This window comes from Pieris rapae, chromosome 3 (genome assembly GCF_905147795.1).
Source record: "Pieris rapae chromosome 3, ilPieRapa1.1, whole genome shotgun sequence".
NCBI lineage: Eukaryota > Metazoa > Arthropoda > Insecta > Lepidoptera > Pieridae > Pieris > Pieris rapae.
This window is the reverse complement of record NC_059511.1, coordinates 2518186-2531082: the sequence shown is the minus strand read 5'-3', so window position 1 is coordinate 2531082 and position 12897 is coordinate 2518186. Positions and strand designations below refer to the sequence as shown.

Sequence of the window (12897 nt, the reverse complement as noted above, 5' to 3'; positions counted from 1 at the left end):
TTGTTCACACTTATACATGTTTATTTTAATCGTAGACAAATCAGGAGAAATACCTGTTGTATGGATATATAAAAAATCTGTTGCCAACCGCTTTTTATATACGATATTCAACTTTTTTGCACTTTAATAAGCGCCCTTGAAAAGACTTCAACGCTTAAGTAACGTTAAGTTCATTGATCTGCCTCTTGCGTTACGTAAGGAGATTATGAAATATCTAGTCGTTAAGGTTTTTTTTATTTTTATCGTCTACGGATAAAGATGGACGTATGAATGGATGGCATAAGGTTTGGTGGCTGTTGGGGGTCGCGTCTGCAGCGCATTCTTGGGAGACGGAAGGCCGAGACGCGCGATGTTACGGTCGACGACTCCGGTGCACTTGCAGCGCTCACCTCAGTCCGCGACGATTCCCCGATAGGGCAACACCGGTGGTAAGAGGGCGCGCTCTGTCGCGCGGTACTCGATATAAACCGCGCGCTTGTGTTGAACTATTAAAACTTAATAAAATAAATTGCGAATATTTTATAAGTGTATAAAATCGTGCCTTTTAAAAAGCATAGAGTATAAATCAGCTGAATCGAGCCGTTTTTGAACTGGCAAACGTAGCGGTGTGTGCGTCAGTGGCGCGTCGGAGCGCGCACGTGCCCAGTCCCGCGGCGGCCGGCGACCAGCGCAGAGCGCCGCACGCGCCGGCATGTGACGCGACCGGGAGCATGCGGCTGCCGCTGCTGCCGCTGCTCGTGCTGCCGCTCGTGCTTGCGCGCCCGGCAGCAGGTGAGAATATATTATATTACTTAAAAAAAAATTCAACACGTCCAGTCCTCTATTAAGAGACAAAAGTATTTTCTTCCCTCAATGTTTGTTGTGTTTTCCCTGACATGTCCAAATAATTATCTTACTTTAAAAAAATTTCGACACGTCCAGTCCTCTATAAAGGGACAAAAGTATTTTCTTCCCTCAATGTTTGTTGTGTTTTCCCTGACATGTCCAAATAAACAAAATATAACTGCGTAGAATTTTCTGCGAATTTTTGCTCTAAATTGACTAGATCAAAATCTAAATAAGATACCGCGCACTTTTTAGCAATCTAGTAATCTAACTCAATTACTAATTTTACTTTAATATTGAATTATGTTTTTATTTTTTGCATCTTTGCATCATCAATTGCATCAGATTTAAAATTGATATTTAATTATTAACAAAATACTAAAATACGTACACTGATAAAAAACTAACCAATGTTTTGACGTACGTATAACGTTTTTTTAATGAATCGAATTTTACAATATTAAAGTTTCTGTGTATTATATAAACATTGATGGGTAAAAGATACTTATATTTCTTGCTTTGCTAAGGTTATATTTTGACTAACATATATTTTAAATGATTATTTCGTTACTCGCTCATGGGGTCACAATCTTACAACTCTTTAATACTCACACTTTAATATTATCAATTCCAAACCAAAAACCATGCTGCTTTGGCATTTTAAAACGTTGATCAAATATAAACACACATTTCTAAGCACAAGTTATAGTCACTTTATAAAAATTATTAATAACGGAATAAACACTGTTTTTTAAATATAACTGATAGACTCTTCAGTGAAGTAAATTACTTCGTTTAAACTATAATAATTAATAAAATATTTCCCTTAGTCTCATCGCTAAATAAAATTATTATTTCTATAATAATGTTCTATTATATGTTATTTAGAGAAATGAAAACTTTTGAAATGTGAAAACATTCACGATTTTCATAATAAATATAAAATACTATTTAAATCATTATATTATAATATATGAGATATAATTATATGTGTATTTTTTGTGTTCACGCGAATATAGCATAGGTAAAGAACAATATCACACTCAAATATGTCTATATCACTAAAATCTTTTCACAACCAAGAGAATTTTATTTGTATCACGGCAGATTTTCTTTAATACAATTAACCCTTGCTTGCCGTGTAATACCGTGAGAAAACCTGCATATTTTATACTCGAAAGTAGATCGATCGATAAAATATTTTCAAGGAAGTAAAAACAGAAATCGGAGGTCATATAGGTAAGAAACTTAAATAACGAGTGTACCAATATAGGATAGGATAGCTCAGTACAAGCCACCATGAAAGAGATAATATCACTAATCACTATCAAAATTCTTCATTCAAAATACATATGAAACGTAAAACAGCTGTCACCTAATTAAAATCGCTATTACAAGTCGTTCCAAATACAATCGATATTTTAAATAGTTTTCCCTTAAAAGCGTGTATGGTGAATATTTGAGTGAAATTAGTGGTAGTTAGCGCCTGTATGAGCGTATTAAAAGTAAATATCTAGGCGGCCGCGGCGACTGTCTGCAAAACATCCGTTAGAGTAGCCAGACCAACGCTTACACTATTTCACTTTGATTGTCCAGTTCATAAGTACTCGTAAATCTATAGGAATACAATATAGCTGATAGAGTAAGGGCCTGTTTCACAATGTCCGGATAAGTTCCAAATAAGCTATTTGTTACTTATTTGTAGGATAAACAGTATTTTTGCGTTTCACGACTGTCAGATAGCGCTGTATGTCATGAAATGTGAAGTATCTTATTTGGAACTTGTATCGAATAATTTATGTGTTGCATAGCTATTTGGCACTTTATCCATACAAATCTTCTACCTGTAAATATAAAAATAAGAGTACTTAGTAAAATAAATACTGTAAAAAATTGTGTATGAAACGTCTTATACCTATTATCTATAGTCAGGAGCTGTCAAATTAATTTTTCTCTTATTAATTGACATAGTTGACAGGCATCGAAAAAGAATTGTAATACGAACCAGAAAATGTACCTTAATACATTACCTTAATAAGAACTTGCGTAAAGTATATTTCATAATAAAATATCATTGTAATTATTTATTAAAAAACGCCAACAATTTTCTTGTAATTACACTACTGCAGTAGCAAAAACTAAACGGAAGCAAGTAATACATGAGTTCAGTCAATACGGGCGGTATTTAATTTTTTATACACAATTTTCTTACGCTATTGCATAGAACAGCTTACAATGCAATGGTATTTACTGTTTAGCCTTATATACCTATGAGGATACATAGGTTTAGGTCTGGGTGTCAGATTTCTGTATTTGTTCTCTGATCATTTCTTATATGCTTGCGATGTTTTCCTTCACCGTATCACTCATACTTAAACACGCATATAGGCTGACAGGTGCACACCCGGGGATCGAACCTACGACTCCAGGAAAAAACTCATAGATTCGTTGAAACCACTAAGATAACACTTATAATAATAATACATATACAATGGATATGTATATTAAGGTTGGTAATTATACATGACGTATACGTCCTAAATAAACATAATTTGATGATTAATATAAAATTTCATCAATACATTCAGGTCGCAATACAAACAAAAATTCAGTCATTTTTATCGGACTTGCATTACAAAATTTCTTATTCAAACGATTTCCAATTCACGATGGCGATTGACCATTTCGATGCAAAACTGTATTGTTATCAATCGGGCATTTGCATGTGTAAATAAATATCAAAAAGCTGGGTCGCCCGGTTGTCCGGCGCCGAGTCAGTGTTTCAAGACGATCGTGTCACCTGCGGGCTAGTGATGTGCCGCAAAATATCGATAACCTATATCAAATTTCGTTGAAACGTCGGCACTTTGTTCGATGCCAATAATTACAAATCTGTGTCGTTACTGAACCGCCAGCAGTTTGGCTATACGCGTTAGTTAACAAGTTTATCACATCCTGTGCTCTAATGGTACCAAGGTATGCCAACGCATCCTATGACAGTTGAATATAGAACTTCTTATATAGCACAGACATATGTTACAATACAAATTGTACGATATGTATACTACGTCGCTAACGGGTTTATTGCTTTGGAATGAACGCGGCCGTCTGCATGCCAAACGGCGATTCCTGGGCTTTTGAATTATGCGCATGGGCACACTGCGTCTGCATTCAATCACCTCCGAGATTTATGTGCAGACGCGTGCAAATAATTCCGTGAAATTTGGTAACATGTTTTCAAAACAAGATGCCTGATTGGCTGAGTTCTGGCTGAGATATTATTATGGGACTTTAAATCTACCCTAGGTTCGTGTCACCATATAACGTCTGTTTCTGTTAAATTGTCATCAACCTGTGATAAAAAGAGACAATTATACACTTATTATCCCAATGATTGCAATATTTAATGAAATATATGTTTCCTTAGAAGCCTTAATAGGTTCAACAAAAAACGTGTTTATATAATAAATAGGATCATAATCAAAATATATATATATATTATGTATACTAAGCTTGTTACCTACTTTTAATGCAATGTATAAATTAATAATTAAATACCATATAATATGGCAAGTAATGACATAATTGCGCTGTCAATATATCGCTTCAATTAAATAATTATTTCTTGTTCGCTGCAACGATCAATTTGGCTATTTTAATTACTCCGTAAATGTACCAATTTCAGTAATTGCTAAAATATACATTACGTAAAACATATTTTTATCAACTATCTATATACAGCTCGTAAAATTCCTAAATTAATGAACTATTGAATTTAAAACATCTCGATAACAGTTAAAAAGCCAAGACGGTAAAGTATACAAAATACATGTTTATAATTGACTGAACGATATCTTGGTAGGCAAAGGTATATTTCCTTTACAAAGTACGTAAGTGGTTAATTGGATGATACTCAGACTCCGATATCGCGAGATAAGATAGCCGAGTGAATTGATGTCAATGATCATACCACTCAGGAGATTATGAAATTGTGCAGTCACAATAGTTACTATTGAAATAAAAAAAAACAAGTTAGCAGGTCTCAAGACATCGCCTGGCGGTGGTAATTTTCAAACAGTTGTACTCTGCCTTTCTTTTAGGTTGAAGAAAGAGCACAAATTCCTTCCTAGATAAAGCCACAATCTGTAAGATTTGTTCTTGTTAAATCCCTGGGCTCCTGACGAGGCATTCCTCTGGGTTTGGTGGGTGGATTCCCAAATACAGCCTGCAGGAGACTTCGGGAGCATTATATGAAGTAAAAGCAGGTCTTTAATTAGCTGCTCCGCTGGCGTAAAGATCCAAAGTGATTCTTGATTTCCGAGAACCTTCGAAGATCGTGTTGTGTCGATCGGCAACTTTGCCGGCTGACGGACTAGAGAGAATGAGTCATCATCATCATCACCATCATCTGTAGAGTCAGAAGTATAGAGAAAGCATATAAAACTCGAACTCAAAATAACTTGCCTTCATATATAGTCTTATGAACGTCAATAGAAAATTAATGAAAATGTAGATTTACTACCAGTTCTCAAGTCAAGGGCGTAGATAGTGCAAGAAGAACTGGCAAGTAATGCTACTAGATATAGGTGTTTAATGTTTAAAGAACTTTATTACTCATTACAAAAAATTCATGAGAAACTTAATATTATTATGTATATATACGAGCAAGATACACGTCGCCATTAGCCGTCTCAATTTTAGTCAACTGTATTAATTCTAACATGCAATTTTGACTGCCTTTTTGAATTTATCAAACACACCAATATTGCGAATTTTATATAGTAATTGATTAAATATTTTTTTAATAACTTCTTATATGTAAAAATATTCTACGTGATAAACAGGATGAATACCAAACGGTAAACAAAACTTCAAAATTTCGACTTCAATCAATTAGTCAAAGAACAATGATTTGTTGCATATTCTTATTCATCAGATTTTTGGCACTCTGTCAGAAATTCCTATACATTTAGTATTTCAAATCAACACGCGAGTTTCCCATACACAAAACAATCTTTAAATTCTAAAAACGGATCGTAATTGTTACGTAAAACTTTAAATTCTTCGGCAAGGATTTGACGTGATATTATTCGTAAGTATTTTCATTCAGTAATATATCTCAGCCGTGTTTACCACCTAAAGATGTTGTTTCATAGATATTTGAGTATATTTATATATTTAGCCTTTTGTATGCTTTTATGGACGTATTTCTCCGTCTCTCACTTCAATTCACGTCAATCACTTTGTATCGTTTACCGATTAATTATATTTAAATTAACTATTTGCCACTCATTATTAGGCCGCCTCTATAATATTAATAAACATATATAAGATCGTAATAAATATATACAATATATAACATTTCAGAAAATACTCAATTTTTAAATTATATAATATATTCGATTCGCTGCAATTGTTTAATGTTTTTATATATACCTAATGATTGATAAAATTATCTATTGATGTAAGTTTCAACGTACAGAACTGAGAATACGTTGCTCCTCTACCGGCTAATTTCGACTTATCTTCAACACATAATGAAATAAAATCTTTCCTTACTATATATGTAATTTTTATATCCTTTTAGGATAATTTATGTAAAATTTTTCGTCGTAAAATCAGTTTCAGAAGCAATTAATTCAATATTATAATGAAACGGCTAGACAGGGTTTTATAGTATTATGCAAAATTCCTCCAGACACCTGCTTAAATATGTCCTTCAAAGGAAAAGTAGGTCGGCTGAAGGCTACCAGACAATCACAATTTTAAATAAGCCTCCCTTACTTTTGACCCAGACTTGCATTTGTCTGTGTCCCTTGTCTGACCCAAAAACCTATTTCAGACTTAAGACATCGTTGGGTCAGAGTGTATTTACTAACCTCTAATAAGAAACATGCCGTAGGGATCTAAATAGGCAGTCCACGTGTTCTAGATAAAATAAAAATTACTGTCATTATAGCACTACATACATATCGAATGGCATTTGTTTTTTTTATTGTTATTTAAAAGTAGGTGAGCCAGACATTTTTGCCTTACATGTCTTCGATTTTTGAGTCACCTTTGTGACGCTGCTTACATATGTTACATAAATTAGTTCATTGTCAGGGTTTGAACACACGACCAAAGCGTTGAGAGACAAAAAAAACTTATATGACTCATTTAAGCCTGTAAAGTTGAGACTGTTTTTTTTGTTGCGATGTAATTAAAACGTTATTAGTGAATGTCATATGTTTTATTGAATTAATTTATAACATTTGGGTTATAAAATTGTACGTTCCCCGATATTTAATTACTGTGGACACCTTGGGTAACACTAAATGACAGGTATTCATCGCTTCACATTTTAATCATTAAATTTTAGTAACAAAGAAAAAATTAACATAATCTGGGCATGGGATACATTCTGGAAGTATAGCATTATTTATTGCGTAAAAGATTTTCAGTTTCAAAGATGTTCTTATAATTATACTTTGATTGGCGCATATATTTGTTTCCTCATTGAGTAAATGCATAATATTGTGATTTCACTGAAAACTGGATGTCAGTAGTTTATTTTGGAGATCCACATATTTTGACGTGACCAGGCGGTGACATATTAATATTGCCACAGAATCAAAACAAACGGAGCGTATTATTTTGTATGTCTATTTTCGGACCATTCATGTGGCCACAAATAACGGAGTAGTGGACAGAAATGCCATTACTTTTGCTCTATTTATATAAAAGCAGCAAACGAATACGTTTATACCTGAATCTGTGACATGTTTTCTATATTTGTTTTATTCTTGGTATAGATGGTGATGATTTTTTTATCTGTGCAAATTTTTGTCTTATCGAAAAGTGTAGTAAAACGTAGCTATTAAATAATTTTAATTTACTACATTACGATAAATTATGTAAAGTTGTACGTTGTCCAGTGTCAATTTCAAAACAAAAAGTTGACGTTGACATTAAAACTCAACTGACATTTAATCTTTCACAAGACAATACGTTATATACCTATACTTTTAACAATCTTAGTTATGATCAATCAAATATTTATTAAGTATGTTATTCAAATAGATAATTAAATTCCATTCAGTTTTTGTATGTAATTAATAAACAAAAAAAAAACGTTCATAGTTCGTATTTTTAAAGCGTCAAGGCAAAAAATTTTAGGCATGTGTTTGAGATCCGCATCGGAGCCGAAATTGGCGCCATATGACGGAACTAGCTAAGAATTTAGTTTCGCAATACGGCTTTAAATATGACGTCAATATTTTTAGTATCTATAGTATATTTTCGCGGCGTTTGTCATTTCATATTATTTTTTCCTGTATAATAATAATAACAGTTTGATACGTTCAGGTGTGTGTCGAGTCAACGCCCGCATGTCGTGGCATCAAAATCATTATTCTGTTTCATTTACATTTTTACCGCTGATCACAAATACAACAGGTAAGTTTAAACAAAAATAAATGCCCATTCAGGATGCATGCCCTGAATGTAAAAAAAATCACGTCTGGTGACTGGTCAGCGTATCGAGCTCCAGTCAGGTTTCGAAATACCATACAACATATACCTATATATCTACCGATAACTCTGTTACAATGTTGTATCAACTGCGTCAGTATTATTGGTGGGTTGATCAATTTTAGAAGCATTACTAATTGGCAATCTGCTACCTAATCCACTACTTTGCCATCGCTTATTATTAAGCAAAATTTAAATTGTAAGTTAAAAAAAATACTTTTTAATTGTCTGCACCATAATTGTCATGTATTTTGAAAATATAGTCTGTAAAATGTACTCTAGCTATACCATAATATATGATGTGGGCTTACGTCCTCGTACTAGAGATATAGATAACATTAATTTAATAAACACCAAAACCATACGGTCACTATGAATAACAGATGAAAGCTAAAAGAATTTAGAGTGCTCTGAAAACAAATAATTCAAAAATACATATTTGTTAACGACCAAAAGACATTGCGTCGGTGCTCGCAAAAAAAAAATTAAAGTGTAAATTCTCGGTTCGTGTTAAGCTGAAATGAATTACAGCCGTTTGAATATTTTAAAATTAACGCGCTTAAGAGGAAAAATGGACTGGTTGACCGTGTAGGAGACGATATGAAAAATAGCGTCTGCCGAACGTCTAGCGAACTCGCGAGTCGTGACTCACTCAGGAATCCCATACGCATCTTGTGAACTTTGGAACGAGTATCCCGACCCATGCTGAATATGGACATATACATACATCGTTCCTGTATTGTAAATGTTGCACTTTTATGGCCAGTCTGAATCGAGATGAAGGTTTTTGACTGACAATTTGATGAGCTGTTGCGAAAGTTATTTTCATTTGTTGCTTATTTTTTGGGCGGATTCCGTTTAAGGAATATTCGTTTACTTGAACCATAAGACCGAGTAAGGTAGTATTTAAAGCATTTTTTTATGTACCAAACTGACAGGAGGCCTGATGTTAAGTGATACCGCCCGCCGCCCATACACACATTGCCTGAGGGTTCGCAAGTGCGTTGCCGACTTTTTGACCTCACATTGGTGAGCGCCGTTCCACCTCGTAGTGGTAAAACACTGCCATTAAAAACGCTTAAAATGAAAACAATCTGGAATTAAATATCTTTGGTTTTTTTTCATAGAAATGCTGGCATGAAATTAAACATACATTGTATTAAGGACGTTAGCAATCTTAAATAAATTTGTCTGGCACGTTATTAACGAAACTGTGATTAAAAACAATCAGTACATAGCGTAGCCCTCGAGAGCTCTTAAACTCTATAAATTATAAGTTTATTGACTTTGTTCGGTTCCCCTTTTACATTTCCTATTTCATTGTTTGACTAATCGAAAGCATTTATTCTTTTGTTAGCGACTAGCGTTCCTATTTTAAATGTAAGCTGGAATAAGTCTTGAGATATTACGACCTTTATTGGCGTACCTAAGTGTAATATATGTCACGAAACTGCAGTTGTATAGTCTGTTAAGTCTATGGACTATTAAAATATTGATCGTTCATGTGACGGGTTTAATTTTAATTATAAAAACCTTTTTTAAAGAAGCTTGTTGTTTAAAAAGTTTGTTATGGAAGAGCTGGGAACCCTAACACAGGTATATTTACTTAAAAGGGTTCCCAAATCTTACACTATGAAAAGAAAGATGTACCAACTTAAATGAATAAAGACTTATTATTATATTATTATTATATTATATTAAAATCGAAAGTATTTATTCTACATGAACACGTTTTTTGTTAATTGTGCAATATTTTTACGTCAATTATTCAGAACACACACATACACAGACACACACATACACAAACACACACATACACATACACCATGTGGTGTCCTTATAATTAATATAATTGTCTATTCTTTACATATAATCATTTTGTCGATCCGAAGTGGTGGAGGCCTGATGACCTGAAACACAGGTGCACAACCTTTAACAGGCATCAGTCTCACTTAAGCAATAGCAGTGATCCAAATAAGAATGACAATTATTGTATATGTTTTTGTGAGAAATAAAATAAATATATTATTATATTATTATTATTATTACGTTTTAAATAGTCTCTACTTTCAGCCGGGATTTGTTGGACCGGAATGGAACGTGGCGGTAGATGTACCTCTGTGGCGGCGCTTCGCGTGGGAAGGGCGGAATGTTGTGCGGGCGGGGCCAGAGCTCCTGCAGCATGGAGTCCACGAGACCTGGACAGTGGCGAGATATTCTTCTACAAGGCACTGTCTGGTGGCGTACCCTGTACTGCTTGTGCTGGTAAGAAAACATGCTTTTTATAGAATGGGGGCAAACGGGCAGGAAGCTGATCTTAAGTGTTGCCACAGAACATGGACACTCAATGCCAGAGATTAATTATTAAACTTCTGGTATTACGTGGCTTATTGACGATATGTTAAGAGAACCTCTGAAGTAGCAAAGTGTATATACATAATTACAAGATATCCTGGAAAAAATAAATTATTATTATTTTAATTAGAATCATTTTATTATAAAAAACCTCTTTTAAGACTCGTGTCAACTAGAAATATAATAATAACTAAAGCTAAATTAAAACTTGAACCTCATTAAGAGAATGATATGTTCAAACGGGAAGGTAAAATATTGTAGTAAAACAGAACAAATAATAATTGTGTCCGTTCTCAAGCCACAATTATTAAAAAAAAAGATGAGTGAACAATGTACAGGAAATTTCACATTTAATGTAAACAATATAATTTCGAAGTTGATTGATTTTATTTATTTAAATATACATAGCCTGTATTTTCATTTTATTGAAAACAAACAGTTCATTGAATGTATAATTAAACATTTGCATACGTTATCGTTATATTGTAATTTCACTAAATATTATTAGTATTGTATTATATGTATTCAGATGGTATCTCTCCCAAACCTATAGTGTCACTCATGACTTAATGATGTGTGTAGTCATCATAAAGTGTGTGTGTGTGACACTACAAACTCTGATCTTGATTTATGTGTGTTATTTATTTTTATTATTCACGCTTTTTGAATGACTCACGGTGTGCGCGAGTTTTCGAAATTTTCTATGAGTGTAATTAACCTAGTACGTTATAGGAATACATTCGATGGTAAAATTTTGCCACTAAATATTCGTATTAAAAAACGGAAAAATGTTAATCGTGAAACATGAAAATCAAGTAACTTTATCTTTAACTAATGAATACGAAAAGTTGAAGAGATAATTTGCATTTAAATTTATATTCCCGGCGCTTTGATTAAACTTTACGAATTCATAAAAACCTGCCTAATGGAATTGTATTAATTGATTATTTAAAAGTTATTCGATTTCCTTAACGATTCTATGAGGCCTGCTTCGGTCCTGTTCTTGAAATCCCTTCTCGTATCGGAGATTTGCTTTAAAAGTTTCTGCACCTGTGTTTAGACATTTTTCAAAAATATACTTAACTAGCAACTCGCGAGCCCTCTGACATTGAGTGTCCATGGGCGGCGGTATCACTTAACATCAGATGAGCCTCCTGCCGTTTGCCCCCTGTTCTATAAAAAAAAAGCATGACATTTCAAGCGATGATTATATTTAACTAGCAGACTCGGCCAAGCGTTGCTGTGGCTAAGGTTTTTGTTATATTACATAGTAGTAAATTAATCAAGGGAAACCGTAGGAGAACTTATGTGAAACGTTGGTACCACGACACGGACCTAAACTAAACTACCTTTAACTCAGCGCCATCTGTTAGAATTGTATCAAATAATAAACAAATGTTAATGTTATCGTAATTTTAGTAAGGATGCCTATTTTTTTTGAAAATGAAATATAGCCTATCTCACTCAGGAATGATGTAGCTTTCCAACAGTGAAAGAATTTTTCAAATCTGCCAAGTAGTTTCGGAGCCTATTCAATTCATACAAACAAACAAACAAACAAAAAATCAAACCTTTCCTCTTTATAATATTAGTATAGACAAAGTACCGAATGCAGCGCCATCTGCGGCGTGATTTTTGAATATTAACCATCCGGGGCGCCTCCCTAACGCCTACCTACAAAAAAAACCATTCAAATAACGCATACAATAAAAAAAACATCCAGCCGTTTAAGAGGAGTTCATACACGCGTTCAGCAATTGCATATTATATACTTACATATCAGCTCATACATTTTCTTGTTTTTTGATGTCACTACATCACAATTGCAGATCTAGTTATAAGTATAGTCTATTACATAATTTACCTTTTTTTAAATAAATTTATTGATTATTATTTTGTATATATTTTATAAACATAATAACTCTTACGTCCTCTGACGAAATTTGCAGCACGCATTCTGTCAATGCTATGTCAAACACATACATCCGTCATAAATTTTTTAATTTCCGCGTTCATAAGAAACTTCTCCTGAAAATAACAAACACAACAAAGAAAGAATTAGCGAAATCGGTACAGCCGTGACCAAGGGAAATAAACATTTTATATATCTTAATCAAACGTCAAATGTAAACCAACCGTTCTTAGTACCTCATATGTTGTTCGGACCTTATTAATTTACCTTGAAATCTTAAAATAACACCCGAA

General features: G+C 33.6%; 1 protein-coding gene across 1 annotated transcript in view; it reads left to right on the top strand.

The window, feature by feature from the left end:
* Positions 1-397: 397 nt before the first annotated feature.
* Positions 398-12897, top strand: part of LOC110991853 (follistatin) — a 29011-nt gene continuing 16511 nt past the window's right edge. Inside the window, exons 1-2 of the mRNA XM_022257396.2 lie at positions 398-771; positions 10411-10602. Of these exons, the coding sequence (XP_022113088.1) occupies positions 711-771; positions 10411-10602 (253 nt within the window). The 5' untranslated portion in view covers positions 398-710. The remainder of the gene's footprint in view (positions 772-10410; positions 10603-12897) is intronic.